Source organism: Toxorhynchites rutilus, chromosome 2 (genome assembly GCF_029784135.1).
Source record: "Toxorhynchites rutilus septentrionalis strain SRP chromosome 2, ASM2978413v1, whole genome shotgun sequence".
Taxonomy (NCBI): Eukaryota; Metazoa; Arthropoda; class Insecta; order Diptera; family Culicidae; genus Toxorhynchites; species Toxorhynchites rutilus.
In genome coordinates, this window is record NC_073745.1 from 281,266,238 (window position 1) to 281,293,198 (window position 26,961).

Consider the following 26,961-nt stretch of genomic DNA (forward strand, 5'->3'; position numbering starts at 1 on the left):
ATGAGAGGGCTGACTCATTGGCAAAGGTAGGTGCAATTGAAGGCGATATATATCAGCGTCAAATCGCCTTCAATGAATTTTATTCTTTAGTCCGCAAAAATACCATCGCTAACTGGCAACGCAAGTGGAATGAAGATGAATTGGGCCGGTGGTTTCACTCGATTATCCCTAAGGTTAGCCTCAAACCGTGGTTCAAAAGTCTGGACTTGAGTCGGGACTTTATTCGCACATTCTCCCGACTCATGTCCAATCACTGTTCGTTAGATGCACTACTCTTCCGTTTCAATCTTGCCAACAGCAATCTCTGCGTTTGTGGCCAAGGTTATCACGACATCGAGCACGTTGTTTGGTCGTGCGAGGTGTATCTGGTCGCCAGATCGAATATAGAAAACTCCCTTCGGGCCCGAGGAAGACAGCCCAATATGCCGGTGAGAGATGTGTTGGCTCGGTTAGACCTTGATTACATGTCCCATATATATGTTTTCCTTAAAACTATAGATCTTCGCGTGTGATTGTCCCTACATCCTTATACCCTCCTTTCCTTCCTTTGCGGGTAATTCGCCCCCTTGCTATGAATAGTAGAATAAGTTGAAATGTAAATAAACTATAGATATACGAATAGATTTAAGAATTGAGTATTCATCAACATTGTTACAATTTCCTTATATCCCATCCTTCTCCTAAAAATATGTCACCCTTCTAAACTCGAGTACACCGCGAGTAATCGGTTTTCCACCTTACTAACCATAGATGTAAGAAAATTGTTTATATATATATATATATACATAGTTTTAAAATTATATTTAAGAATGCGGCTCCTTTAAACTTAAGTAACTGAGCCTGTAAAAATAAACGAATTAATAAAAAAAATGGTCTCGGGACCAAAGGGCTATATTTTTTATATTTTTTCTTGAAAGCTGAGGATTTTTCACATAACATGTTCAAAAATCAGAGAGGGTTTACATTTTTTCTTGAGTTATTATTTTTCAAAATCATCCGATGGTCTGAAAAATCAATTTTTACCCCTTTTTCCACCACAAAGATTCATAACTTTTGAATGACTGAATCCATTCAGATGACCGATATATCGAAATAAAGTTAAAAAGCTAGTCTTGTTTGAAAAAAGTCTCGTATTTGTAATTATTGATTGTAATTGTTTTCCATAGCTTACGTGTGTTCGGGACCAAGGGCGCCATAGTTTTTATATTTTTTCTTGAAAGCTGAGGTTTTTTCACATAACATTTCCGAATATGAGGGAGGTGTTTCTCTTCGTTTTTTGAGTTATGATTTTTCAAATTTAACATGTTTTCAGTTTTTGTTCAATATTCCTATGCGATTGGACTACATTTATGCGACTAGAATCCAATGCGAGTGTGGTATTTTTTCAAAGAAGATCAACTCATTGGCTTCAAATTGGTATATATATATCGATCATCCGAAACGGTAGTTCAAATCTATCATCCCAGTAGTTCAAAAGTTATCAATTTTTGATAAAAGTCACTTTTGGTAATAAGGGAAAAAACTATTTTTCGGACCATCATTTTGAAAAATCATAACTCAGGAACAGATAATAACGCCTCTGTGATTTTTGGATATATTATGTGAAAAAGCTGAGAAGCTTTTAAGAAAAAAAAATAACCGAAAATTTCAAAGCTAGTTCTCTCGACTTTCCTTGTTTATGTTTCCTCTAAATTGGCGGTTGTAATGAGCCTTTTGAAATAAATCTTAGCTTCTCCCTTCAGTAATTTTTTTTCCTTCGTGTGTACTGCTAAATTTCGATGAAGTGTCGTTGACAATCACCAGCTAACCTTCCGTCATGGCAACAGGGATTTCTTTCTTCCTCTCATCCAGGGTTGCCACATTTAAATCTGTAAAATTATCTGAAAAAATCTGTATATCTGTATTTTTATCAAAAAAAATCTGCATAAAAAACCTGTATCGAAAAATTAGGGGAAAAAATTAAAATAAAGGTTTATATTCATTTTGAATTTATTTTCCTTATTTATGAGCTGTTAAAGTCGTATCAATACAACACAATAAGTCAGGTTCTCTCATATCAAAGTGGAAGCGATCTGGCGTAGTGGTAACATCCATGCCTCTCACGCTAAAGGTCACGAATACAATTCTCACTCCCGATATCCTTCCAAAAATGGAAGTAAAAAGTGACGAACCAGCCAAATAAGTTGAAAATCAATATAATACAGAAAAAAAAGGTTCTCTCATAATAATTGTTAATGTTTATACATGTTTTGGTGAACTTTGCCTTAAAATTTTCGTTAATTTCATCCTTGAAGCTCCTCCTTGAGACAATACATAGTTCTTCGCTTTCAAAATAGAGTCTATAATTGTGGATGCCAACCGATTTCCGGACGTTGTTTTATTGATATCGTAAAGCAAGAATATTCACTCAACACACACTGATGAATGTTAAGTGTATCACAAACGACCTTAGCAATGGATTCAAAAAAATTTCATAACGCATTTTGACATCCAACATCTGTGGACCAAGTTATATCTGAGACATTCGATTTTTGCCCCACAAAATTCGTCTTGAATAGCCGGAATTCGTTATCCAAGTCTTGTCTATTACCTGCTTCAACGAATTAACAAAAAAGCGCATCAAATCATTAAGGTTTGGTAGACGAACTTTTGAGGGTTTATCAAAGCCGCAGTTTTGATAACCGGATCGCAGAAACCAAATCTCTTTGAAATCTGTTTCACGAGCTAAATATAGGAATCACGACAAATAGATTTAAAGGTCACTTTTCTAGCTGCATCCAATCCTTTTTCAGCTTCTTCTGCATCGATACTAACGTAAACATACGCAGGCTTTTTCAGAAAGTCTTCAAAATCAAGGTTTGCATTAGTAAATCGTCGCACGGTGCTCTACAAACAAAAGTTACTCAATATGATCAACTATAACATTCTTGTCTCATTACAAAGTTCGCAAAATTAAGAACTTTCTGATTAAAAGGTGCAGTTGACGTTGTTGATGAGCGGTAGAACAAAGTTTAGGAACAGTATAATCGGTTTAGTCATAGGATCGTTTAAATAAGGCAATATACAATTTGCGGATTGATTATGGTCATACTTAACTTGGAACGAATAGATTACTGTAAGCTCTTCAAATCGCTCAAGATTTCGCCTAACGTCTCCACAAACCCATCTCGTTGCGTTTCGTTCAATATTTTTATAAATCATGGTATCTATGTATGTACTGTAATAAAATTAATTTTTAAAATTGAATTTAAACAAAAAATCTGTGAATTCTGTATTTTGCTGGAAATCTGTGATTCTGTATATACAGATTCTGTATCAGAAATTTGACGAAAAATCTGTAAAATACAGAATATTCTGTATATGTGGCAACCCTGCTCTCATCCCCAAATGTGAAAGAACTGCAAATTTTAAGGCCTCTCTGAAACAAAAAGATTAGCAATTATCCCCCTCAGATTAAAGATTGTCTGTAGTGGCGACCAATGTTGCCACATTTTAATCTGTATCTCTGTGAATATTTCTCATCTGTACTTTTATTTTCCAAAAATCTGTACCATCTAAAATATTCGTTTTAGTAAAAATATATATTCAGTCATTCAATGCCAAACCGATATAGTGGTTCTCAGATTTTCGTGAAAAGTGGTTGATTTATTGTTTATCGCAAACGATTAGACCCATTTTTTCACTTTTTTCCTAATATGACTTTTTTTCAAAATTCTTAACTTTTGAACTACTGAACCGATTCTAACGATCAACAAATCAAATTAAAGTCAATCACCATCGTCTTTTTAAAAAAATACTTGAGTTGCAGAAAATTTAAATTTTGTTTCCGTTATTATTGATTGTATTTGTTTTTTGTGATTTTCATGGTCTGGGGGCCAGTGGTGCTATATTTTTCTATATTTTTTCTAGAAAGCTGAGAATTTTTTACATAAAATATCTGAAAATCAGAGATGTGTTCCTTTTTTTTTTTTCAATTTATGATTTAAAATTTAAAAAAAAATTATTTATTTTCAATTATTGAATCTTTTTAGATATCAAATTTTTGTCCACCAATCCTGCATATGCTCATTTTCTGAAACCGTGATTTTCTTACGGAGTTATTTTACCTTCAGATACGGAATTTATTTTCCAGATCATGTATATTCCCATCGTAGAACCCTGGAAACGCCTCTAACACAATGAATTTTGTTCTTATGAAACTGATCAATTATTGCATTGTAAATGCGTTTATGATCAGCAGCGCCTAGCGATACTGCGGCGTAAAAGTCGTCATGTACCTTAATGTTGCTTTGCTCAAATGTAAGAAATACAGAATCTGTAAAAAAATAACCAAAAACATATAGAGAGACTCTAAACATTGTTGAAGTTCAGACGGTTGTTCCGAATTGACAGTTGGAATCCATCTTCGGTTAGATTACAACTATCACCTCGACATAACCAGTATTCCAACATCTACAACGATAACCCCAAAACAAGGTATGTTCATGTACAAATTAATGGCATGGTCATCCCAAGGCGGAAAACACTACTAATCCTCAGCGTCACCTTAGATCGGAAACTGTATTTTTTGTAGGTATTGCGACAGGTTCTAGGAAGAGTGCAGTAGCCTGAAACAGACGTGAGACATTTTGCAGTGGCATCGTAAACTCACAATTGACATACGGGTTGAAACCAATGAGGTACATATAGAGGTGGAGCAGTAGGCGAAGTGTATCTGTATTGGCAAGCCAAATATCGTGTCGAAATTATTTGCATTCAATATGGAATGTATATGGAAGAAACAAAACAATGTTGGAAGTACTTACGGTTGCATGATAATTTGAGCCAAAATTCTCATGAAATCATTCAACTGGTTGTTTTTTAACAGATGACAATTATATCGTGGCTTATTCCGATTATTCTTGTGGTAAAAAGGTCCAGAGAGCAGTCGTATGTTTAGTTCTCGAAAGCAGTAATATTTTCCGTGAAATTTTGATTAATTGGCGATTATTATCTCACAACATACACACCGACACTGAGAGCCTTCGAAACATCAACTTCATAATGGTAAAATAATGAAATTTCGTTTGTTTCTATGAACGTGGGGTAGTGAAAATGACACATGGAAATATCACTTTTATCCGTCTTTTTCGACGTCATTTCACAAATATTCACTTCACGCTATCACATTAGCCTCATATTCGGCGGAAGCTCCACGTTTTTAATTGATAAATTACTTCCTGAAATTGGCATTTTTACATGGATACGGTGGGCAATCAAAGATAAACACAACGACTGACGTCACTATTTGCGAAAAAGTTATGACAGCGCATGTTATGTCGCTCGAAATTCGACCATCTTCATTACCTTTTTTCCAGGACATTGGGTTGAAACCATGGTTATCCAGAACCTGCTGGAGAATATCGGACTCATATACCGCCGCGCGATCAGAACTCCCAAAGGTATCCTTCCATCCACACACGAGGATGTAGTCTGTACTGAGAGCTCATCTCATCGATTCGATTCGGCTCATCTTCTAGGAAGCAGTCTACCACCGAAGGATTGGCTTCATTAACAAAACAACAAGATCGAATCATCAGCAATTTCTCCTTGCCGAGGCAAAACCGCCTTCTCTACGAAATTGTTGGCCAGGAGCTCCGTTTAGTGTACTAAAACCAAGTTAAAATAAAAACTGACGGAACGGTTGAAAAAATTACAAAGAATCTCGAAAAAGATTCGCTCGAAAAACCTCGAGGCTCGAATAAAAGGCGAGGCTCGAATAACCGAAATCATTGTCCATCCAGAATACCTACAGTCAATCGCAAAATTGAGTATACACCCCGTGTTAGTTTGTTATTTTTGTGTTCTTCGGGGTTAAAAGTAAATAATTAAAAGTGACTTATATCCATCGTAAAATTTATCCTTTTTATTTTCAAGTAGTAATAAGAAAAAAAATTAAAGCGGTCAACATTTCTATTTCATGTTTTTAAAACAAACAAAAAATCTTCAATCAAGACGTAACAATACTTAGTGTACAGTTCATGTTCTTCTTAAAAAGAAAATTGAAATGTTGATAGATAACAAAAATCAATCCCCTAGTATTTGGTATGGCCCCCTTTTGGCGTCCAGCACTTACTGCAAGCGACGAGGCGAGATTTATGGTCACTGTAGACGGGAGTGCGTGCCAGATCTCCGTTATCGTCGTTTCGAGTTCCCTTGGATTTTTATTCTTCAGATGGTTCTTGATTTCCCACCATAGGTACTCAATAGTGTTCAAGTCCGGTGACTGCGGTGACTTATAGAGCAAGTATTCCCGCACGATGAGGTCAGATTGCTTCGGGTCATTATTTTGTTGGAATTAGTAATCACGAGGGAGACACAATTTCTGAACGGCAGACTAAAGGTTACATTTCAGGAAGATCAATTAAGCCATCTTGTCCATCGCCGAATCTATAAACTCCATGGTTCCAGATCCAGAAGCCGCCAATGTGCCATTCATCAACTGACTGCCGACGCCGTGTTTTACTGTGGGAACCTGGAACACCGATTCCTACTTTCCTCCATACTATCTGTCACCCGTTCGTTTCAAAGATATTGGTTTCCGGCTCATCTGGCTTCAGCTCGCGTTCATGGATGAATTTATTTGGAAGGTCATGCGTTGGTAATGTATGTTTACCTGTGGGGCAAAATCGAATGTTTTTGTCACAAGCAAGACGATGTACTCGATTTTGTTCAACGCAGATTGCTTCTCGGGAAACGTGTGTTGACTACCATAAAAGCACACAAAGGAAATGTTGAAAATGTTGGCCTGATGTGACAAATTTCCACTATGACCGGGAGGTTGTTCCCGTTGTGATATCGCACCATTGTGGTGGATTTTATCGAATTTTCATTTTAATTTATGAGATACTATAAATCCACCCAAATACCTTCAATTACCTATGTGGACAATGCCTTCCGTTCCTGCACAAAGCGTCGTACGCGACATTCCGCTCCAATGCGATTATGAGAATTTTTCGATGGTAGAATTCTCATTTGCCCTCCTCTCATGTAACAATTCAGCTCCGGGGTCGGACAAGATTAAATTCAACTTGTTGAAGAATCTAATAACGAAACAGCGTTTGCTGAACTTGTTCAACAAGTTTCTGGAGCAAAATATTGTCCCACATGGCTGGAGACAAGTGAGAGTGATAGCCATACGAAAACCCAACAAGCCGGCTTGCGATCACAATTCGTATAGGCTGATTGCAATGTTATTCTGTATTCGTAATACGCAGTTTGGCTTCCGCCGAGGTAAAGGGACGAAGGATTGTCTCGCGCTGCTATCTTCTGAAATCCAAATCGCATTTGCTCGCAAAGAACAAATGGCTTCCGTTTCCTCGATATCAAAGGGGCATTTGATTCAGTTTCCATGAAAATTCTCTCAGAGAAACTTCATAATCGTGGACTTTCGCCAATAATTTCCTGTACAATTTACTGTCAGAAAAGCACATGTTTTTCAATCATGGCAGCTTGAAATCTTCTCGATACAGTTTTATGGGCCTACCACAAGGCTCCTGCCTAAGCCCCTCTTGTATAGATTTTACGTCAATGATATAGATGATTGTCTAACTAGAGATTGCACGTTGAGACAACTTGCAGACGATGGAGTTATTTCCATCACGGGTACTAATCCCGCCGTTCTGCAAAAACCCTTGTAAGATACCCTGAACAACCTGTTCACGTGGGTTCTCAAGCTGGGTATCGAATTCTCTACGGAGAAAACCGAAATTTTCGTTTTTTCTAGGAAGCTCGAACCCGCCCAATTCCAGCTTCACCAAACAATCTTTGTGATTGGGGCGATGGCTATCACGACATCGAGCATATTGTCTGGTCGTGTATCCGGTTCCATACTGCTCGCTCTCAGATCTCTAGAGCACTGAGAGCAAAAGGCAGACAATCGGATATCCCCGTCCGGGATATCTTAAATAGCCGTAATCCTGATCTTCTGCTTCATCTCTACCTGTTCCTCAGAAACGCCGACGTCAACGTTTAATGATGTTTCCTTCGTTGTGTCCCTATTTCATATCCCTCCTATCCTTCTTCTTCTTCTTTTTGGCTTTAAGAGGGTTTAAACTTTTCAGTTCATTCACCTCTAAAATCCCTCTTATCCGATCTATAAATATTTACTTAGTCGCGGCAATACATACACTCTTTACAGATACACGGCCCAAAGGTTGTGCAGTCCACTGATCATTCAACAAGAGCCAAAGGTTGTACCGCTCATGACAACTCTACACAAGCTGATGACTGCGCCGGCTAGTGACCATTCTATCCTGGATTCCTCGAGTCGTGAAGACGCACCACGCTAGATATGAGGTATAGACTAGGGGGCGTTGCTGATTAATGGTCAGCTGCACCCCTATAGGAAGTATCCCGTGTCGGGCACACGTACAGAGCATTGGAGACAGCATCATCCCAATTACGAAAACACTTGTAATAAAGGGTGTGTCACATCAAATTGCATCACGGAAAAAACGCTGTAGAAATTCGCCCAGTAGAACGATCCTTTTGAAAATTTTAGACAGTAAAATAAAAACTATTAAACAACTTTTGGCATTTTCTTTTTATTCATACTTCGAGCCCAAGCCCGTATGCTCGCACCTCCTCTTTACCCCGTCCATAAGGTTCTGTACAACGTCAGGTTGTAGTTTTTTTTGAACAGAAATCCATTTTCTCTTGAAGTCCGCCTCCGATTTGACAACTTTTGGGTTCTTCTGGAGGGCCTGCTTCATAATCGCCCAATATTTCTCTTTTGGAGGAAGCTCCGGCGCGTTGGGCGGGTTCATTTCCTTTGGCACGAAGGTGACCCCGTTGGCTTCGTACCACTCCAACACGTCCTTTGAATAGTGGCACGAAGCGAGATCCGGCCAGAAGATGGTCGGGCCCTCGTGCTGTTTCAATAGTGGTAGTAAGCGCTTCTGTAGGCACTCCTTAAGGTAAACCTGCCCGTTTACCGTGCCGGTCATCACGAAGGGGGCGCTCCGCTTACCGCAAGAGCAGATCGCTTGCCACACCATGTACTTTTTGGCAAACTTGGATAGTTTCTGCTTGCGAATCTCCTCCGGAACGCTGAATTTGTCCTCTGCGGAGAAGAACAACAGGCCCGGCAGCTGACGAAAGTCCGCTTTGACGTAGGTTTCGTCGTCCATTACCAGGCAATGCGGCTTCGTCAGCATTTCGGTGTACAGCTTCCGAGCTCGCGTCTTCCCCACCGTGTTTTGCCTTTCGTCGCGGTTAGGAGCCTTCTGAACCTTGTATGTACGCAGGCCCTCCCGCTGCTTGGTCCGCTGGACGAATGAACTTGACAAATTCAGCTTATTGGCGACATCCCGGACCGAACTTCTCGGATCACGTCTAAACTGCTTAACTACGCGCTTGTGATCTTTTTCACTGACGGAGCATCCATTTTTGCCGTACTTCACCTTCCGGTCGATGGTTAGGTTCTCGAAGTATCGTTTTAGTACTCTGCTGACCGTGGATTGGACGATTCACAGCATCTTACCGATGTCCCGATGTGACACCTCCGGATTCTCGAAATGAGTGCACAGGATTAATTCACGACGCTCTCTTTCGTTCGACGACATTTTTCCAAATTTACGTAAAATTGACAGTGAAGCATGGCCAATGTGATCTATACACTCTTATCTGATTATAAGCGAAAGCTGAAGATAAAATTCCTTAAAATTAAATTTCTACAGCATTTTTTCCGTGATGCAATTTGATGTGACACACCCTTCATACCATAATACATATTACTAACATAGATAATAAGAAAAATTGTTAAAATATTGAACTCCCGGCTCCGTCAGGCTAACGCCATATGAGCCTTGATAAATTTTGGAAAAAAATGCTTTATTCATCTAGAAATTCATTGAGAAATTATTGAAGACATTTGCGCTAGGGAGAGTCACCTGCAACCGCCCACCGCATACGAGCAAAGTCACCAGATATCACTATCATTTGGATCCCTGGTAGCATAAACGTAGTCTATTTTGCTGGGTCAGCACAATGAGCAAGACTCAAGACACTAACACCTGGTCCCTGAAGAGTGCTCGAAGATTTGGGTGACCAAAACATTTGAAGACAAGTTGGTTAATGAGTCGTACGGTGGCAGTATTTCATTCCCAAAAAAGGCGAAGTAGAAGACCCTGGCATGTATTTTGGTATTGCCCACAATATGAGAGAACTAAGTTATTCGATGGCATCCATGAAAGCATCAAAGATGCTCTAGGTCAGTGGTTTTCAACCTTTTTTGCTCAATTCCCCCCTTTACGAAAATTAATCCCAGTGCTTCACCCCTATCAGTATTTTGTAAAAAAGTCTGTAGCATATCAGTAAAGTAATGTAAGAATACCAACGGTTTTTATGTCACATTCGCAACAATTTGATTTTATTCTTGTATCTGATTACAAAAAAGGTTATAAAATTTGGCAAGTTAGTAAGGCACCTGCGCCTGAACGCTTTCCGCCTAAATCGTCATTCTTGAGAACATTGTTGAAAAGCACACCTCATGTCTTCGATATTCACTCTGTTACGGTGTTTTGTTCCCATCAGCAGCATTGTAGGACATCCAGATTCACATAAATTCTACGCAGAAGACAACAATACTCGTAACGCTTATTCCGCATATCAGGATAAGAATCGATCATTTGTAGATCTATGAGTTTGTTCTGAAATTGATCCGAAACTTTCGTCACAGCCAGTCGAAAGGGAATACAAACCATGTCTAAATCTTGTTCTTTGATATAAGGAAAATATGTTTCAAGTTTAACTTGTTGTAAAAAATCTTGGCAAATGCTGTACGATTTCTTTTTTAATGGTCTTCTGTACTGTTTCGTCGTCTGTTCCATTATCATTCTCTGACGAAAGTCTTTCAAACATTGCACAGTTGTTCGATTGAACATTACACTTCAGATTTGGAAATCTTTGCCGAGGATCGCAAATTTTAGGGTATCCAATAAAGTTTTTGTGGTAATTTTTGCTAATCATTGTCATCTTCAAAACAAAGTAAATGTGCAATATTCCCAGGTTAGGTTAGGTTTTGAATTAAAGTGACTTTAAACTCTGAGAGTTCATTCGTCTCGTACAATATTCCCATGCACAATTCCCCCTATTAATGATCAAATTCCCCACTAGAGGGGAATTCCCCACCGGTTGAAAATCACTGCTCTAGGTGATCACATCAACATCAACAACAGTACTACTCTTCCTGAAGGGCACCAGGCTGTACAAATTGAAATGGCCAAAAAATGATAGCTGGTAGGAGCGAAGTGTCTCCGATGAACTCCAAAGATGTCTATTGCTGATGGAATCTTCTCCAATCATATAGTTAAAATCGATGAAGAAATAGGCAATCAACATGGACATGATCAAGTAAATAACTACAAGAGATTCAACAGGCGAAGACCATACTTGACACAATAGATACATTATCTGAAACAGATCAAAACTAATTAAATAAATACTTGAGGTGGCGTTCTCGAGTACTTCCACGTTTAAAGTGTTTTATAGACAAGGGACCCACTTATGAATTCTTACTCGTACTTGGACCCCTACATAGAATTGAACTAGCCAATGAATTAAAACCTTTCTAATAGAGAATAAAAGGTACTTGCTCCTACACTCGTAGTTCCTACAGTTATAACCAAGTTTTTTTGTGGTTGGAAAATCGGAAAAATTTTAGCTGACGGAAAAATGGTTAATCCCTTTACCGGAATTGGATTTCAAGTATTCAACACCATAAGTCTAATAAGCGCTGACACCTCGAACCACTCACTGACACAAAAGTAAATTAATATATCCGTTCATGCAGATTGCATGTGTTTTTCACCGATTCATACATACAGTTGCTGGAATGCATCACCTATTCAGAAACATTTGTTTTGCATTAGAGCAAACAGCTTCTGTGTATCCGTGAATAGGAGAATAGGATAAAGGATCCACATTGGCGTGAAACCAAAAATCAACACCCCATTCGTAGTCCAAACAAACGTAGCTGCATTCAAAATGTTCAAACAGCTCTTCCGAATTCAGCATGTTGACGTTTACGCGGAAACAATTGAAACGGCTTACGGGGAAACGAGGTTCTGTTGCAACCCCGCTGGTAGTGAATCGCGCCGAATTCGCAACATCGCAACACGGAACAAATTCTATTTATCCAAGCTCGACGGTAAACCCAGGTAAACACACATTCTCAGCGCAAGCTTCAATTTATGCAATATAATTCCAAGCCTAACCACGCTTTTCGGATGCACCATTCTTCGCTTGCTCTCGCCAAGGACTCTGTGCTCTGTGTGAGGTATGTTCCCGGGGTAGCCGTCGGGCCGAAAGCTTTCCGCCATCAGCCAATTGTGTTTATAAATGTAGCTGGCACCCGACGTGATTTGATTGTGCTCAAATCCGCGATGCGCTCGGAATGGGGGGGTCCCAGTTTTCGGGAAAAACTAGAATATACCAGGTATGCATAAGCGTGAGCGGTAATCGACGTATTAATTTCCCTTCGCATAACTGTAACACTGCGAAGTTGTTGGGTCCGGATGAATAATATTCACCGTTTAGGGCGCGAAATTTCCTAATTTCCGCTCCCTGGTCGTGTCAGCCCTTTTTTCGACGCTCTGCGAACTAATGATTGCGAAGCCTGTGTATGGCGTCAAAACTAATGGAACCACTTCCAGGCTGTTACGAGCGAGGAAATTGAAATTTTTGAGCTCATTTGGGCCGAAATGTGGGTAGGGAAAAGCGCCTCTAGCCAGATGGGTTCAAAGCAAAATTGTAAAATGCTGCAGAGTTGAAATTTCCATTCGAAGTGTTCAGCGCTAGTTAATCATTGGTCGGAATGCAGTAAATACAAATCTTGGATAATCATTTCGGAGGGACTATCTGTCATACTTACCATTTTTTAATTTACAGTTGGAGATTATGTCGTTCATTAATTCCTTATTTTTCTGTAAAAGGTTAATGAGAGAAAGAAAAAAAATTATTGAAATGGATGTGCTGTAGTTGGGGCCTGATATATTTTCGCACAGTGAGGGTAATTTTTTATTTTCTGCTTCCGTAAAGCCTTTTTTATGATTCAATTAAAATTAATTTGGTCTGCCTGTGTATCGTTTCCTGAAAGAGAGATTTCATTGAAGTTGGATTAAAAAGGTATTATTTATTCATTATAAATCGTATCGACTTCCACTGAATGCACACAGGTATTCCAGTCGGGGGATGGCGATATTTATGGAACTGAATTAATAAAAACGCCGATGCGGCAATAATGAAGCCTGGAAATAATCACTCGTATTGTTGCCCTGTCAGTTGAACGGAATGTTTTCAATGCTCTCGCAGTTGTACAGAAAAATATTCACTGAGTGATGTTGATGGAAAACATAGATCCTATTTATCTCATATATCTTCCAAAGTATTCATCACTCTAAAATAATCTTGCAAAGGATTGTTGGATTTGCATCCCGGAGCAATGAGTTATGTGTGAAGAGAAGAATAGAATTAGAATTTCCAGTTTTCCGATCGAATGAAAAATGAAAATTAAAAAATTGACATGTAATTTTGGCAGGCTAAAATAATTGAATGTTCGCACGATTTTTTAATCCCTCAATTTTTGAGATTTTTATTTTTTTGCGATTGAAGGTTTAGTACAGACATAACTTTCATAATTTCTATTGTAATCTTTATTTCAGACACAGTGAAGGTCGAATGTGAATGAAGATCGATCTGTGCATTGCGTCCGAGTTGAAGCGATTTCATGTTATCCGACACGATACGTAGCGGCTCGGGTCGGACGAAGAATTCTGTTCGAGTATTTCGTGAATCTTTGTCGAATCGAATCTGCAATATATATATATGTATACAAATTTGAAACACTTGTAAATACTAGGGGTAGTGGGGGCAAAGCGGTCACCTGCTTGTTTGGTAGTATAACTATTGACTATGGATGCCGTATAGATAGTCACCTTATGTTTGAAGAATTCAATGACTTTTGAGTCAACCTGTACTTCAATAGAGCAGTGGCATGTAAAAATACAAATAAAAATAGAAATTGCTCTTTCGATAGCTATTAGGCCGTAGTTCTATGCGCATGGTATCTAAGGAATTTCTCGTGAAATTTAGTTTATTCTATCTGATATATTGGACAAATTATCAGTTTGGACGACTGTTCACATATTCTAGGAGAGGTGAACAAATTTTTTGTTTAAGCTCAGCGATTAATTATCGTAGAAACTACTTTGTCATAGGTGGGCAAAGTGGTCATAGGTTTATAACGACTTACAATCTTCTGTTTACTAAAGCTGATATACCGCATCACATTCGGCTCTTGAAGAAGATCCTTTTGTGGTTTTGACTCTGGACTCTGACTTCCACTTCAACTAAACCAAGTCTTATTATGCGGAACGTTATGTGTTTCTTATTACGTTTTTGTATGCATGAGAAAATTTAAATTGAGACTCTAGGTGAATAGTCCAAGCTAATTCACCTGTACCTTCTATTTCAAATATGATTTGAACAAATTTGGACGAACAAAAATGCATAAAGCTATCCCATTCCATCCCATAGCTAGATATGTGCGCGTGACCACTTCACCTCCAAGTAAAAAAAAAAAAGTTCGATATTTCACCTTTTTTCCTAATGATGAAAAGTGTACTATTTTTTATTTTAATAGTAAAAGCCGTCTTCTATCTTGAAGAACAATGAGTAGAACTATAATATTCTTCGAGAAACGGGAATTGAATCGGTTTGGGGACGCTGGGCGCTGGAATTCCTTAGGGTGACCACAATGCCCCTACTTTCCCTACTCGTCTTGTATGAAACGCAACGCTTCAGCTTCGTGTCGTGCCAGATACAACCAGATTTGCGAACTTTCCAGTTTTTCCTGGATATTGCCAGTTTTTTTCCATCACTCCAGGAATGTAGCCAAAGGCAAATAAATCTCCAGTTTTTTTAAATTTTTTTCATTTTTAGCCGTTTTTTTATTTTTCGGCATTTTACCCTAATTTTTTTTTCTATTTGTGGGAATCCTACTCCGCTCCACTCACATCGAATACCTGTATGACGTTTATCGGTTTCCACTAGCTATCGTCATATTCAACTGAAAATCGCCAAGGAACTATGATACCATCATCCTTCGCATTCAATTGGAAACGTGTTTTGGTTTCATCCAGCAGATTCTCTGTCAACATGAATCAAAACTCATTCTGCCGCTTTCTCTGTTATCTGCTTCTACTTCGTCCGTGTTCATTTCATTTATCACCGTAAAATAAACTTCACGGCATATTGAAATGACTCCCCTCTCAAATTGGATTCATTTCTTTCTCTCTCTCTCTCTCATTTACATATTGTAGATGAGTTCTCGGTAGATAAACAATTAAGCTAACTACTTTTTTGCATCAGGAATTAAGTTTTCGTTTCGCTTTATGTAGATGTTAAAATTGGATTATATACGTTCAAATTAGATCAGTAGTCAAATTGAAGAAGAGGTAGATTTATATTCATTTGCCACGGCAAGCAACCATTTTCTTCCACTTAAAATGAATTGACGAACGTGAGGAACGGAAAAAAACTGATGTTTGGCAGCGATTGCGTTCATTGTGACTCAATTACAAGAGAGGGGATGACGTTTATGGAAATGTACCTGCTCGAAACAAAGCGACTGAGAGAAAAGTACGTAGGATTACGTCTTTCGGGAACATATTGGGGTACAAATTGAAAATCGAAAATCGAGCACATCGTGAAAATTGTCCAATTTCAAACGCCTATTGCTCAGTCATTTCATGATGAATTGATGAAATTTTGGCGTCAATCGATTTCGGCACTCCATAACAATTTTTTGTTATATTGTGTGGTGTGGAGCGGTTGAGCGACGTTTGCGTTGAACGACGTTGAGCGTTCCGTTTCCGTTTCTTTTTCTTTTGCCGTAGGACTACGTCTTTGATTTCTATAAAAGTGAGTCACTCTACGAAAAATGTAACGAACAATGAAGAGTTTTCAAACGCATATTACGCAGAATCGTCCTTACGATATATTTTATAATATATACCATTAGACGTAAAAATTATCCAGAATTTTTTTTTGTCTGAGACATCAACAACGAAAATAGTAGTGAGCAGTTTAACGAATAAAAGAGGTATGATTTGCAAGCGAATGCAAAGGTATACATATATTATGCATTCTTTCTTTCAACTTGGTTTCCGTGAATGCTGTATGCAACACAAGATTGAGTGCAATAATTCGTTCTATCAATCAAATTGGAGTTCCTGTCAATGTGTAGGAATAAGGGTGATGTGGATGGTGGAGTGGGTTAGTAAAATGACGGCAATTCCATAGAAATTTATTGGGCTTTATCCCCGACGGTGGAAACGATGCCTTATTCGGTTTGGCAAACCGACGACAACGGTACGGTGTCGACATCTGGATAGGAAGTTAGTTTTTCACTAAAACGTATCATTATAATTTGAAATTATGTTCAGATACACATTTGGAAGAGATTATTTTACCACATGGAAAGACAAAGTTTTTCTTTCACATTTAATCCGGAGAAGTTAATTTTAATTCATAATTTTTATTTGAAAGGTGTTCATTATGCCTGAAAACCCATTATTATCTTTGACGCTTCACTAACTCGTAAAACGTTTTTTCAATATTTCTTGTTTCTTCTTCGTATTCAATGTAATAAAGATTGTAAATGTAAATATAATTTTTACCGATTCGATTATCGATTACCGAATGTTTACCGATCAACATATACTTTGTCTATCATTATACCCCATTGTGTGTCACACTGATATTCATTAACCCACTAACGACCAAGCTTTAAAAAATGTTTTTTCAACGAAAGGTATTGGTGTAATTTTGATTATGGGGGTTACATAAAACCCAATCTCAAGGAATAATTTTTTTCCGTTCTTCCGTTTTCCGGAAAATGACAAAAAAAACCAAAAATCTCCAAACAAAAACATTGGCCGTAACCTACATGTTTGTTCCTGTAGGAGGTTCAATCCAATACTTGTTTTCCTACATAACAATGTGTGTTCTTATACCAAAGTAATACTGTAGAAAAAGTTTACATATTTTTACATTTTATAAGGTTTTGTTTTTTGGTTAGGTTATGTTAGGTTATATATTTTCCGTTGTCTTAAACCGAATTTGTTGCTCAAAAAAGTTATGCAAATTTGGATGAAACTGATAGTAAGTGATGGCTAATAAACTAAACAATCATTTGATGCCAAAACCTTACCATATGGTTGCTTACCAAAGCTATGAAAAATTATCAATGTTGCTGTCCGATTGTTCTAACGCTTGGCCTAAAATGGGTTAATCATTTTCAGTTGGACAGTTGACCAATTGAGCTTCTGGCAGGAAAGTTAAGTTTTTTGTTCGTTGCAACCCGTTCGACGGTTATGAGTACACAAACAAACCTTTCCAGAGTCATCGTTTGGAGTTTCAAAAGAGTCAAAATAGCAGATTTCTGAACAATGAAAAGAATTACACCCAGGTTTTTTTTTAAGCGGGGGATACGTACCTCGTAAAAAAAACCGCGTAAATTGGAAAATCCGCGTAAAAAAAACCACGTTGATTGGAAAATCCGCGTAAAAACCGCGTTAATTGGAAAATCCGCGTAAAAAAACTCGTAAAAAAAAGTGTAAGGGGATTTGAAAGCATACTTCCATGAAAGATACGTTGTATTTAAATAAATGCATAGTATGTCCGTACTCCAAAATTGTGGATACTCTTCCATATCCGCACTAGCGCAAAAATTTTCCGTCTGCTGCTGACACCCTCTTTGTCGAAGCACACTTCGATACGGAGGGCTTCCTCTTCTTCGAGGGTGTGTAGTGAATGCGGATGAAATTACATTGCCGTTTCGCAATATCTTCAATTCTTGCATCGAGCTGTGTGTATCTATGTGTGTAAAATCAACATTAGGTATGAGTGATGTCCGCTCGTTGTGTTGCACTTACTCACTCCTCGCTCGCAATTGTGGTTTCATTCCATTCCATCAGTGGAAAGAAACTCTACTCCATACTCCTCTTTTCCTTGTCTTTCCCGAAAAGGAAAGAAAAATAATAAGTGAAAGAATCCATTCTCGCTCGTTGTTCGCCAGCGACGATATTGGTCCGATGACCGATAACGAGAAGTGGTGTGGGCTCAAATTGTGGATGGCTTATTTATATCAAATAAGTTGGAAACGGGTAGAAACGAATGTACAGTAAAACCTGTTTTTGTGCGGTTTCTTTTTGCGCGATTTTTTTTTGTGTGATTTTTTCTATGCGGTTTTCTGTTCTTGTGCGGTTTTCTGTTCTTGTGCGGTTTTTTTGGTGCTATTTTTTGTGCGGTATATGAAAAGAAGCATATTTGACGAAGTTATCGTCCATTTAGTTTTTTTTCGATGGTTTATATGCATTTCAGGGAAACAAAAGTAAATTGAACGGTGAACGGCGTGAATTTGAGTTATTTTCTTGGGGGAAACTTTTTCCCTATCTACCGCACAAAATTTTTTTTTTTCAAAATGTGTTCCGAATACGATTTTATAAAGCTACTGGTGAAGTTTTGCACGATTTTTTATGCGATTTTTTTTATACGGTCCCTATCCCCCGCACAAAAAATTGTTTACCTGTATTAGTTGCTCGTTATAGACGGTACGGGTACCGGAAGCATACAAATCGGCAGAACAAATGTATGGAAAAAAGGAAGTTCTTCTAGTTTTCATGAATTTAAACCGTTTAGAGATTAAGGAATTGTAATGTATAGCATATCAAACAAATCTCAGAATTTAGAATTTCCGATTCGATTGGTATGCAAATCATAAGAATACGTTTACAGTGGAAATAGTTATTAACGTTAACTTTATTTCATAAAAACGTGACCGGTTTTTTCAATTGGTACCCTTCCTGAAAGACGTAGTTCTTCGTCAATAATTGTTCCGAACAATCATCGTCCTACGTCAAACCTACGTTCGTGCCCCTAGGCTCAGACTATTCTACTTTTTCTTATACTGAATCATAGTGACTTGCAACACTTTTTGGCTGGTTCGTTACTTGAATGTATCAGTTCACACTTTTTTTAAACGAATTTTGATGTCTTGTGAAAAATTGCGACCAGTACAACACATATCGAAATTTAATACGACCGCAAAGGGTTAAATTTATGAGCTCAATTTTGAAGCAAAATATTAGCTTTAGTATCATTAATTGGCATAGCTATTATGAATTTGGCGATGTTCGCTTATTTTAGAACATTTTCGATGTGACCACCTCTTTTTCGATAAGGCGTTTTAAACGGTGAACAAAATTCTTCATGCATAACTCTAGCATTGCGACTTCGATGCTGTTGAAAATCCGAGTTATTTCTTCTTCAAGTTTCTCCAAATTCTGTGGCTCATTAACATAGCAACGGTCCTTCACGTACCCCCAGAGGAAGTAATCGACGACGAGAAATGTTGAAATTCTTACTATAAGTGGACAAAGTTTCATTTAGGCTTCGATTACTCGAGTAATACGATTTCACAAAGAAATACACGTTCTTGTGAATTGTACATCTTGACACTAAAAACCATCCGATCAGACTGAACGAGTAGCCCAATATTTCGGGACGATATTTGATTTTTCTCGCGTGAGCGTTTAATCTGTAAGACCCTGTAAACAGTGTTATTTATTCATTGTAAAGCTAGCCGATGACGCAGACTTTTGCATCTTTTCGCCTTAGATTTAACCTGAGACCAAGGCGCCTAGAAGTATATACTAACGTGAGGCCGGGGAATTATTTGCCTGTAGCGTGAAAGAGACAGACTGATCACGAGCGAGCTTCGGCACTAGCGTATTGTGTTTTGTGTACAAACAAAACACAGTAGACTTCCAAGATGTCTGAAGAGTGGTTTTAGCAAGTTGGCTCACCTTAGAATATACTTCTAGGCGCCTTGGTCTTAGGTTAAATCTAAGGCGAAAAGATGCAAAAGTCGGCGTCATCGGCTAGCTTTACAATGAATAAATAACACTGTTTACAGGGTCTTACAGATTAAACGCTCACGCAAGAAAAATCGAATAGCTCCTTATAATAAAATAATCTAAACAAAAATAAAATAATCTCGTACAAAAATTGTATCTGAAGATAATTTTATATTAAAATGATAAGTTTTAGTAAGAATATCGGAAAGTGTATAGAAAATAGGTCAAGTTAGGGTAAGAAAGACGTGCTTCAAATAAATAAATAACGCCAAGTAAAAATTTTCTTCAGATTTTAGTGCCTTCGGGCCGAGTAGTAAGACTTGTTAAAAACTATTTTCGTATCCAGATGTCAACACTATCGTTGTCATCGCGGATACACTTCATTTCGTTTTCACCGTGAAGTGTATACAGGAGTAATGCTTTATAATTCAACTTTGATATCGTTCAAATACTGACAGTACTGAAATATTGATAAAATAATACATTCCCAAAATATAACAGCGTTTATTCAGGGTTTTTTGTAGGTATCTATGCTTTATTCAGGTTCCAACATGATATTAAATACTTTTCTGTTGCCTTGGTTGTTATTTGTTATTTGATCCTAATTTTATTGCTAACTGCTTTACGGTTGGAAAATAATTGAATGTTCTTCTCTGCTAGGCCGCTGCTATTATGCTATGCTAGGGAAGAGAATCACAAAAATATATAGGGTAGAAATTCCGATGCAATGTTTCCCTCTCTTCAGAAACTGAACACCGGACGTAATAGAAACGAAAATATACAAAGAATCCATAATAGAAATTTTCGCTAAAATGAAATGTGAATGCTATTATTCAATTTTGAATATATTTGGCAACACTGTGAAAATGTTGAAATCCTATTTTTGTATATTTATCTTTGTCAATTATTTTCCTCATCAACCATTCAGAAGCCCAGTTGCAAGTGGTCCGAGTTTGACAGAAGAAGTAGTCCGGAATCGGCCCCCTATTGTCATGTCTCGTCTCAGGATTTAACATGAGAAAGCAGTACTGCACGCTACAGTTGAATGTCAAAATCACTCTGATTCAGACTGATTCGAATCCTATATGAATAGAGTGGGTGAGTTGGGAAAAAATATTACTGAGATTGGACCATAGCTAATATTGGATCGCTATTTTCAAAAATCTGTAAATATGTATGAAAATAAAAAACAAAATCTGTAATCTATATCTACAGATTCTTGGTTTCAAAGAGCCTAAAAAATCTGTATAAATACAGATCTTTCTGTAGATATGGTAACCCTGATCGGGAGTAGATTTATGAAACACAGCAAGAGTTATACTACACATTCCATTACTGAAGTCGCCAAAAACAAGAATTTTGTGTGATGAATGGCCATCCTTTACCATTAATCGATTTCACTCTCAATTGATTGACGTTGAATTTTATGCTTGCTTTGATTTTCACTTACATGCAATGATCTTCAATTCCGACGTTTCGCATATCATGACGAAAATGAGGATGCAAATGGAAAATGAACTTCATGGCAAGCTGATGTTGATGTTCATTCCACTGGTGTTCATTGATAGTGTTGTTTCATATTTATCTACTCTCGCTTGAGCAGTAGGTTATCAATCCAAGGTAGACTGAAATTTGCCGTATTTGAATGTCGTGAACGTGAATATTTTCGGCATTGGTTCCTTTGGATTACAAATTAATATTCTGTGAAAAAATATCGTTCGTTCACTTTTTTGCGAACTATTTCTTTCGTACCGTTCGCAAATGGATTTTTCATCCTTTTTAACTGACGGTACGTAACGTTCTCATTCAAAACCCGCTTTTCTAATCTCTAATTCTAACTTCTGTTACTTCCACATTACAAACAATAACTATAAAAAGTTCGACCATGTCCGGAGGCACGTCCTTCTCCTTCTATCTTGAACTTGTTCTCCGAGCTACGATCGCCAAAAGTGTAATAACAGTTCAGATAAAGTACCACTGATGCAGTCGAACCATAAATCATCATTACTCTCGGGCCGGTTAGAACGACGATCAAAATTTACGCGCCCAAACTCGCGACACAACAAAACACAAAAAGCGAGAAGCATCACAAGCATCAAGATAGGACGAGAAGTTTAGGCCTTTTTCCTGGGAAATTATCTACCGCCCAATCACAACAACGATAACAATAGCTCAGCAAATGATGATGACGATGATGATGACGATAATGACGAGGACCGCAACAGGCGCAAGTGGCGGCGTGAGTGCATCAAGACGGAACGATGGCCAAATAATGATAACGAGAAGTTATTTTTGTCCCATCGCCCATCCTTCCTATCTCTCATTCTCTCTCGATGACGTCGGCTGCCTGTTGCCATGTGTTTGCGAGGACGAATCCGGTACACTTGGTTTTCCCAGCTCCCGCTGAGTGGGTAGTGAGAAAGCGGAAGTAATTAATGGGAGCTTAGAGCGCATGTATGTGTGTGTGTGTGGGAGGGAGCACACATTACTGGATTTCCGGATTTCTTTCTGAAAACTGAAAATTGTTAAAATCGTTGGGACTGCAAACCGCAACTGAAACTCGAGTGGAAACACAGCGGATTAAAACGGAGCCGGAAAAGTGTCTCTGATGTTTGCAAAGTTGGGGCAATTCTGTCCAAGCTCTTCACGTGTAGTGCGCGGATAATAGCTTTCTACGCCAAACTAGGACGAATTGAGGACAACTTGAAATGTTTTACCGGAGGAAGGAGTGAAAATCCGAAAAAATTTAACGGCTCCGGATCTGGCGTGGGTCGTGTCAATTGGAATATTTTGGTTCGCTTCTCAGAAGAGACTAATTAATGCATCTAAACAAGTATATTTTTAGCCGTTACGGTGGAAATTGTTTGTTCATTCACTCGATAATAATTGGTTTTCCATCAAATCACTATCAACACGGAACCCACAACCCACACGAAAGTAATAATATAATCAATAGGTGTGGAGGCGATCTGGCGTAGTGGTAACATCCATGTCTCTGCCGCTAAAGGTCACGAGTTCTCACTCCCGACATTCTTCCAAAAATGTCCAGACGCTTCTCGGAAACAAACATAATCAAAATGAACCGGGATTTCGTTCCATCGCTAAACTTCCGCTCACTGGCAGAGGGTCGGCAAATGTGTGCCCATCCTGGATCGGATGATTGTTATTTCGGGGTATGCTGCGAGGCTGTTCCGGAAGGCAGCTTATTTTTCTTTCGCTTGAACGCCACGAAAATCGGTGAAAACTTTATTTATTGGATTCTTCCGCCGACCACATTGAAAATCGATCCACGGAGGGTTGCCTGGAGGGGGGCTGGTCGGAGCGAAAAGCTTTCCGTCTATGTAGAGTCTCGATGATTCATTGGCATGTTCTCGGTATTGCCGGAGGGAAACCCGGCGCTTTTCAGTTTCGTCTGTTGCTTTCAGTGCTTTAATGCTCGAGAAGCTGTGTGTGTATGTGTATATAGCTTCACAGCTGTAAATTTATCTTCGTTTATTCTTCACCATTCGATAAGAACGGTTTGCCAGTTTCACTAATCCGCGCATTTGTTATGCCTTCCTAGAAGTTACGAGCGGATGAGACGAACAAAAAAATCACGGGAAGAGTTCGCTCTAGGTCAAACTGTGTGATGCGGAATGACTGAATAATTACTCCAAATATCAGCGAAGTTATCATATCGTGAATTAGAAAAGATTGATCGTCACATAAATAGAAGACGGTCTTACCCCTTAGCATAGAGTACAATTTAACACAATGTATACAAAATTGAAACATTTCATTATGCCAGCATCGATCTTTAGGATGTTTTCCGCAATCACATTGACTTCCACAAGTTTTTATTTTTATAATGTTATATGATAAATTAAAAAAGGTATGAAAAAGGTGCTACTAAAATCATAACGAGTCAAGTTGGCCACCACTAAGGGTGAGATGGGCACATGAAATTACTTGTGAGTAAATGTAGTAAACAAAATTATCGGGAAGAAATGAAAAATCTTTTTTTTCCTGTTTTTTCAGAGATTTTGTGGACTAACACAATTTTAGCCAACTTATTCAAAACAAAATCTAATTAACAAATATCCGAATGTAACGTTTACCCGAATTCCGCAAATCAGGTTATGAGTTTTGTCAAATATAAAAAAATAAATAAGATTTTATCAATACAACATTAGAAAGCAATACGCAGCAAAATGAAAAATTGTAATGGGGAAATTTGAAAATGATGCGGGAGACTTCGCTGGTTCATCTATAGAAATCAATGTAACAACAATTAACATGCCGTCTTCTTTCCTTTCCGTATTGCTCTTTAAGGATAAGAGATCACTCAGAAATGAACACGGGTTTTGGAATATTTTTTTGCGAAAATGAAGCAGGTAATTCTAACATAAAAATTATCTATATACAGCCATGCTAAGCCGATATAGTGGTTCTCAGATTTTCGTGAAAATTGGTAATTTTGTTCCTTATCGCAAAACATTAGACCTCTATTTATTTATTTTTTCATTAGGGTGACCATTTCCATTTTAAGATTATCCGAAAAATCAACTTTTTCCTCTTTTGACATAGGACTATGTCTTTGATTTCTATATAGATGGGTCACTCTACGAAAAATGTAACGATTTATTAAGAGTTTTCAAGTTTTCAAGTTAACAGTTTTCAAGAGTTTTTTTTACTTAAAATGGTTATTGCGACATATGTTGTGTTATATATCATTAGACAGGAAATTATCCTCAATTTTTTTTGCTTGAAACATGAACAGTGAATATAGTAAAAAAAGTTAACAATTTGACGATTTAATTTGATATGTTTTCTTTCGATTGCACTACCCACTCGCTTCCTCTCCGACGCAACGAGCCATATTTTTGCCTAAATTCGGGCGTTAGCTAATAATGTGAGTTGATGCGTAAAATGAATTATTCTCCATTTACCGATAATAGGCATCAATTCTATATTTTATTGTATGTTGTCAAATCAATTTGTGCTCAATTCATGTTTTTATCGTGTAGGTCTCACTACTAATAATTTGTGTAATTGTGGTCCAGGATGTCATAATATCGAGTATGTTGTTTGGTTATGTAAAAATGCAATAAATGAATTTAAAGGGTGTGTCACATCAAATTGCATCACGGAAAAAACGCTGTAGAAATTCGCCCAGTAGACCGATCCTTTTGAAAATTTTAGACAGTAAAATAAAAACTATTAAACAACTTTTGGCATTTTCTTTTTAATCATACTTCGAGCCCAAGCTCGTATGCTCGCACCTTCCTCTTTACCCCGTCCATAAGGTTCTGTACAACGTCAGGTTGTAGTTTTTTTTGAACAGAAATCCATTTTCTCTTGAAGTCCGCCTCCGATTTGACAACTTTTGGGTTCTTCCGGAGGGCCTGCTTCATAATCGCCCAATATTTCTCTATTGGGCGAAGCTCCGGCGCGTTGGGCGGGTTCATTTCCTTTGGCACGAAGGTGACCCCGTTGGCTTCGTACCACTCCAACACGTCCTTTGAATAGTGGCACGAAGCGAGATCCGGCCAGAAGATGGTCGGGCCCTCGTGCTGCTTCAATAGTGGTAGTAGGCGCTTCTGTAGGCACTCCTTAAGGTAAACCTGCCCGTTTACCGTGCCGGTCATCACGAAGGGAGCGCTCCGCTTTCCGCAAGAGCAGATGGCTTACCACACCATGTACTTTTTGGCAAACTTGGATAGTTTCTGCTTGCGAATCTCCTCCGGAACGCTGAATTTGGCCTCTGCGGAGAAGAACAACAGGCCCGGCAGCTGACGAAAGTCCGCTTTGACGTAGGTTTCGTCGTCCATTACCAGGCAATGCGGCTTCGTCAGCATTTCGGTGTACAGCTTCCGGGCTCGCGTCTTCCCCACCATGTTTTGCCTTTCGTCGCGGTTAGGACCCTTCTGAACCTTGTATGTACGCAGGCCCTCCCGCTGCTTGGTCCGCTGGACGAATGAACTTGACAAATTCAGCTTATTGGCGACATCCCGGACCGAACAACTCGGATCACGTCTAAACTGCTTAACTACGCGCTTGTGATCTTTTTCACTGACTGAGCATCCATTTTTGCCGTTCTTCACCTTCCGGTCGATGGTTAGGTTCCCGAAGTATCGTTTTAGTACTCTGCTGACCGTGGATTGGACGATTCCCAGCATCTTACCGATGTCCCGATGTGACAACTCCGGATTCTCGAAATGAGTGTACAAGATTAATTCACGACGCTCTTTTTCGTTCGATGACATTTTTCCAAATTTACGAAAAATTGACAGTGAAGCATGGCCAACGTGATCTATACACTCTTATTTGATTATAAAACCAAAGCTGAAGATATAATTCCTAAAAATTAAATTTCTACAGCGTTTTTTCCGTGATGCAATTTGATGTGACACACCCTTTAAATGGCTGCTGATTTAGAAGATCGAAAGGGTATACCCACGTAAATCAGATTATGATAGCTTGAGTAGTCGCGATCTTACAGGGCTATAAAGTTATTACAAACAATGTTCCGGACAATGTGGTAACGATGGGGATGATGCTATTTTTATCTATAATATATTTTTGTAGTCATAGATTTATTTGACTCAGGCTTATATATATGTAGATATTAACTATTCAGACTTGTGTTTAAAAATGATACATGATGACTCTTTGTCTTCTTCTGCATGACTGAATAAACAGAAGAAAAGGGTAGTAATGGCTTTAATGATATTTTTGTGTATCAATTTAAATGCAATTACTACACACAATCATAGTCCTATGTCAAGATCCCGTCCGTGCCCCTAGGCTCAGACCCATCAATTTTTTTCCAAAAATGACTTTTTTTCAAAAATTCATAACTTTTGAATTACTACACCGATTCAGATGATCGATATATCAAATTAAAGCCAATCACCTTTATTGAAAAAATACTATAACTGCAGAAAATTTGAATTCTGCTCCCGTTATTATTGATTGTATTCGTTTTTTTATTGTTTTCGTTGTCTCGGAACCAAAGGCG

At 38.2% G+C, this 26,961-nt stretch overlaps 1 protein-coding gene across 4 annotated transcripts in view; it reads right to left on the minus strand.

The window, feature by feature from the left end:
- LOC129764816 (rap guanine nucleotide exchange factor 4) overlaps window positions 1–26,961 on the minus strand; it is a 511,489-nt gene that overhangs the window by 127,520 nt on the left and 357,008 nt on the right. For all 4 annotated transcript variants that reach the window (XM_055764313.1, XM_055764312.1, XM_055764315.1 and 1 more), the window contains one exon: window positions 12,914–12,965. In XM_055764313.1, the coding sequence (XP_055620288.1) occupies window positions 12,914–12,965 (52 nt within the window). The remainder of the gene's footprint in view (window positions 1–12,913; window positions 12,966–26,961) is intronic.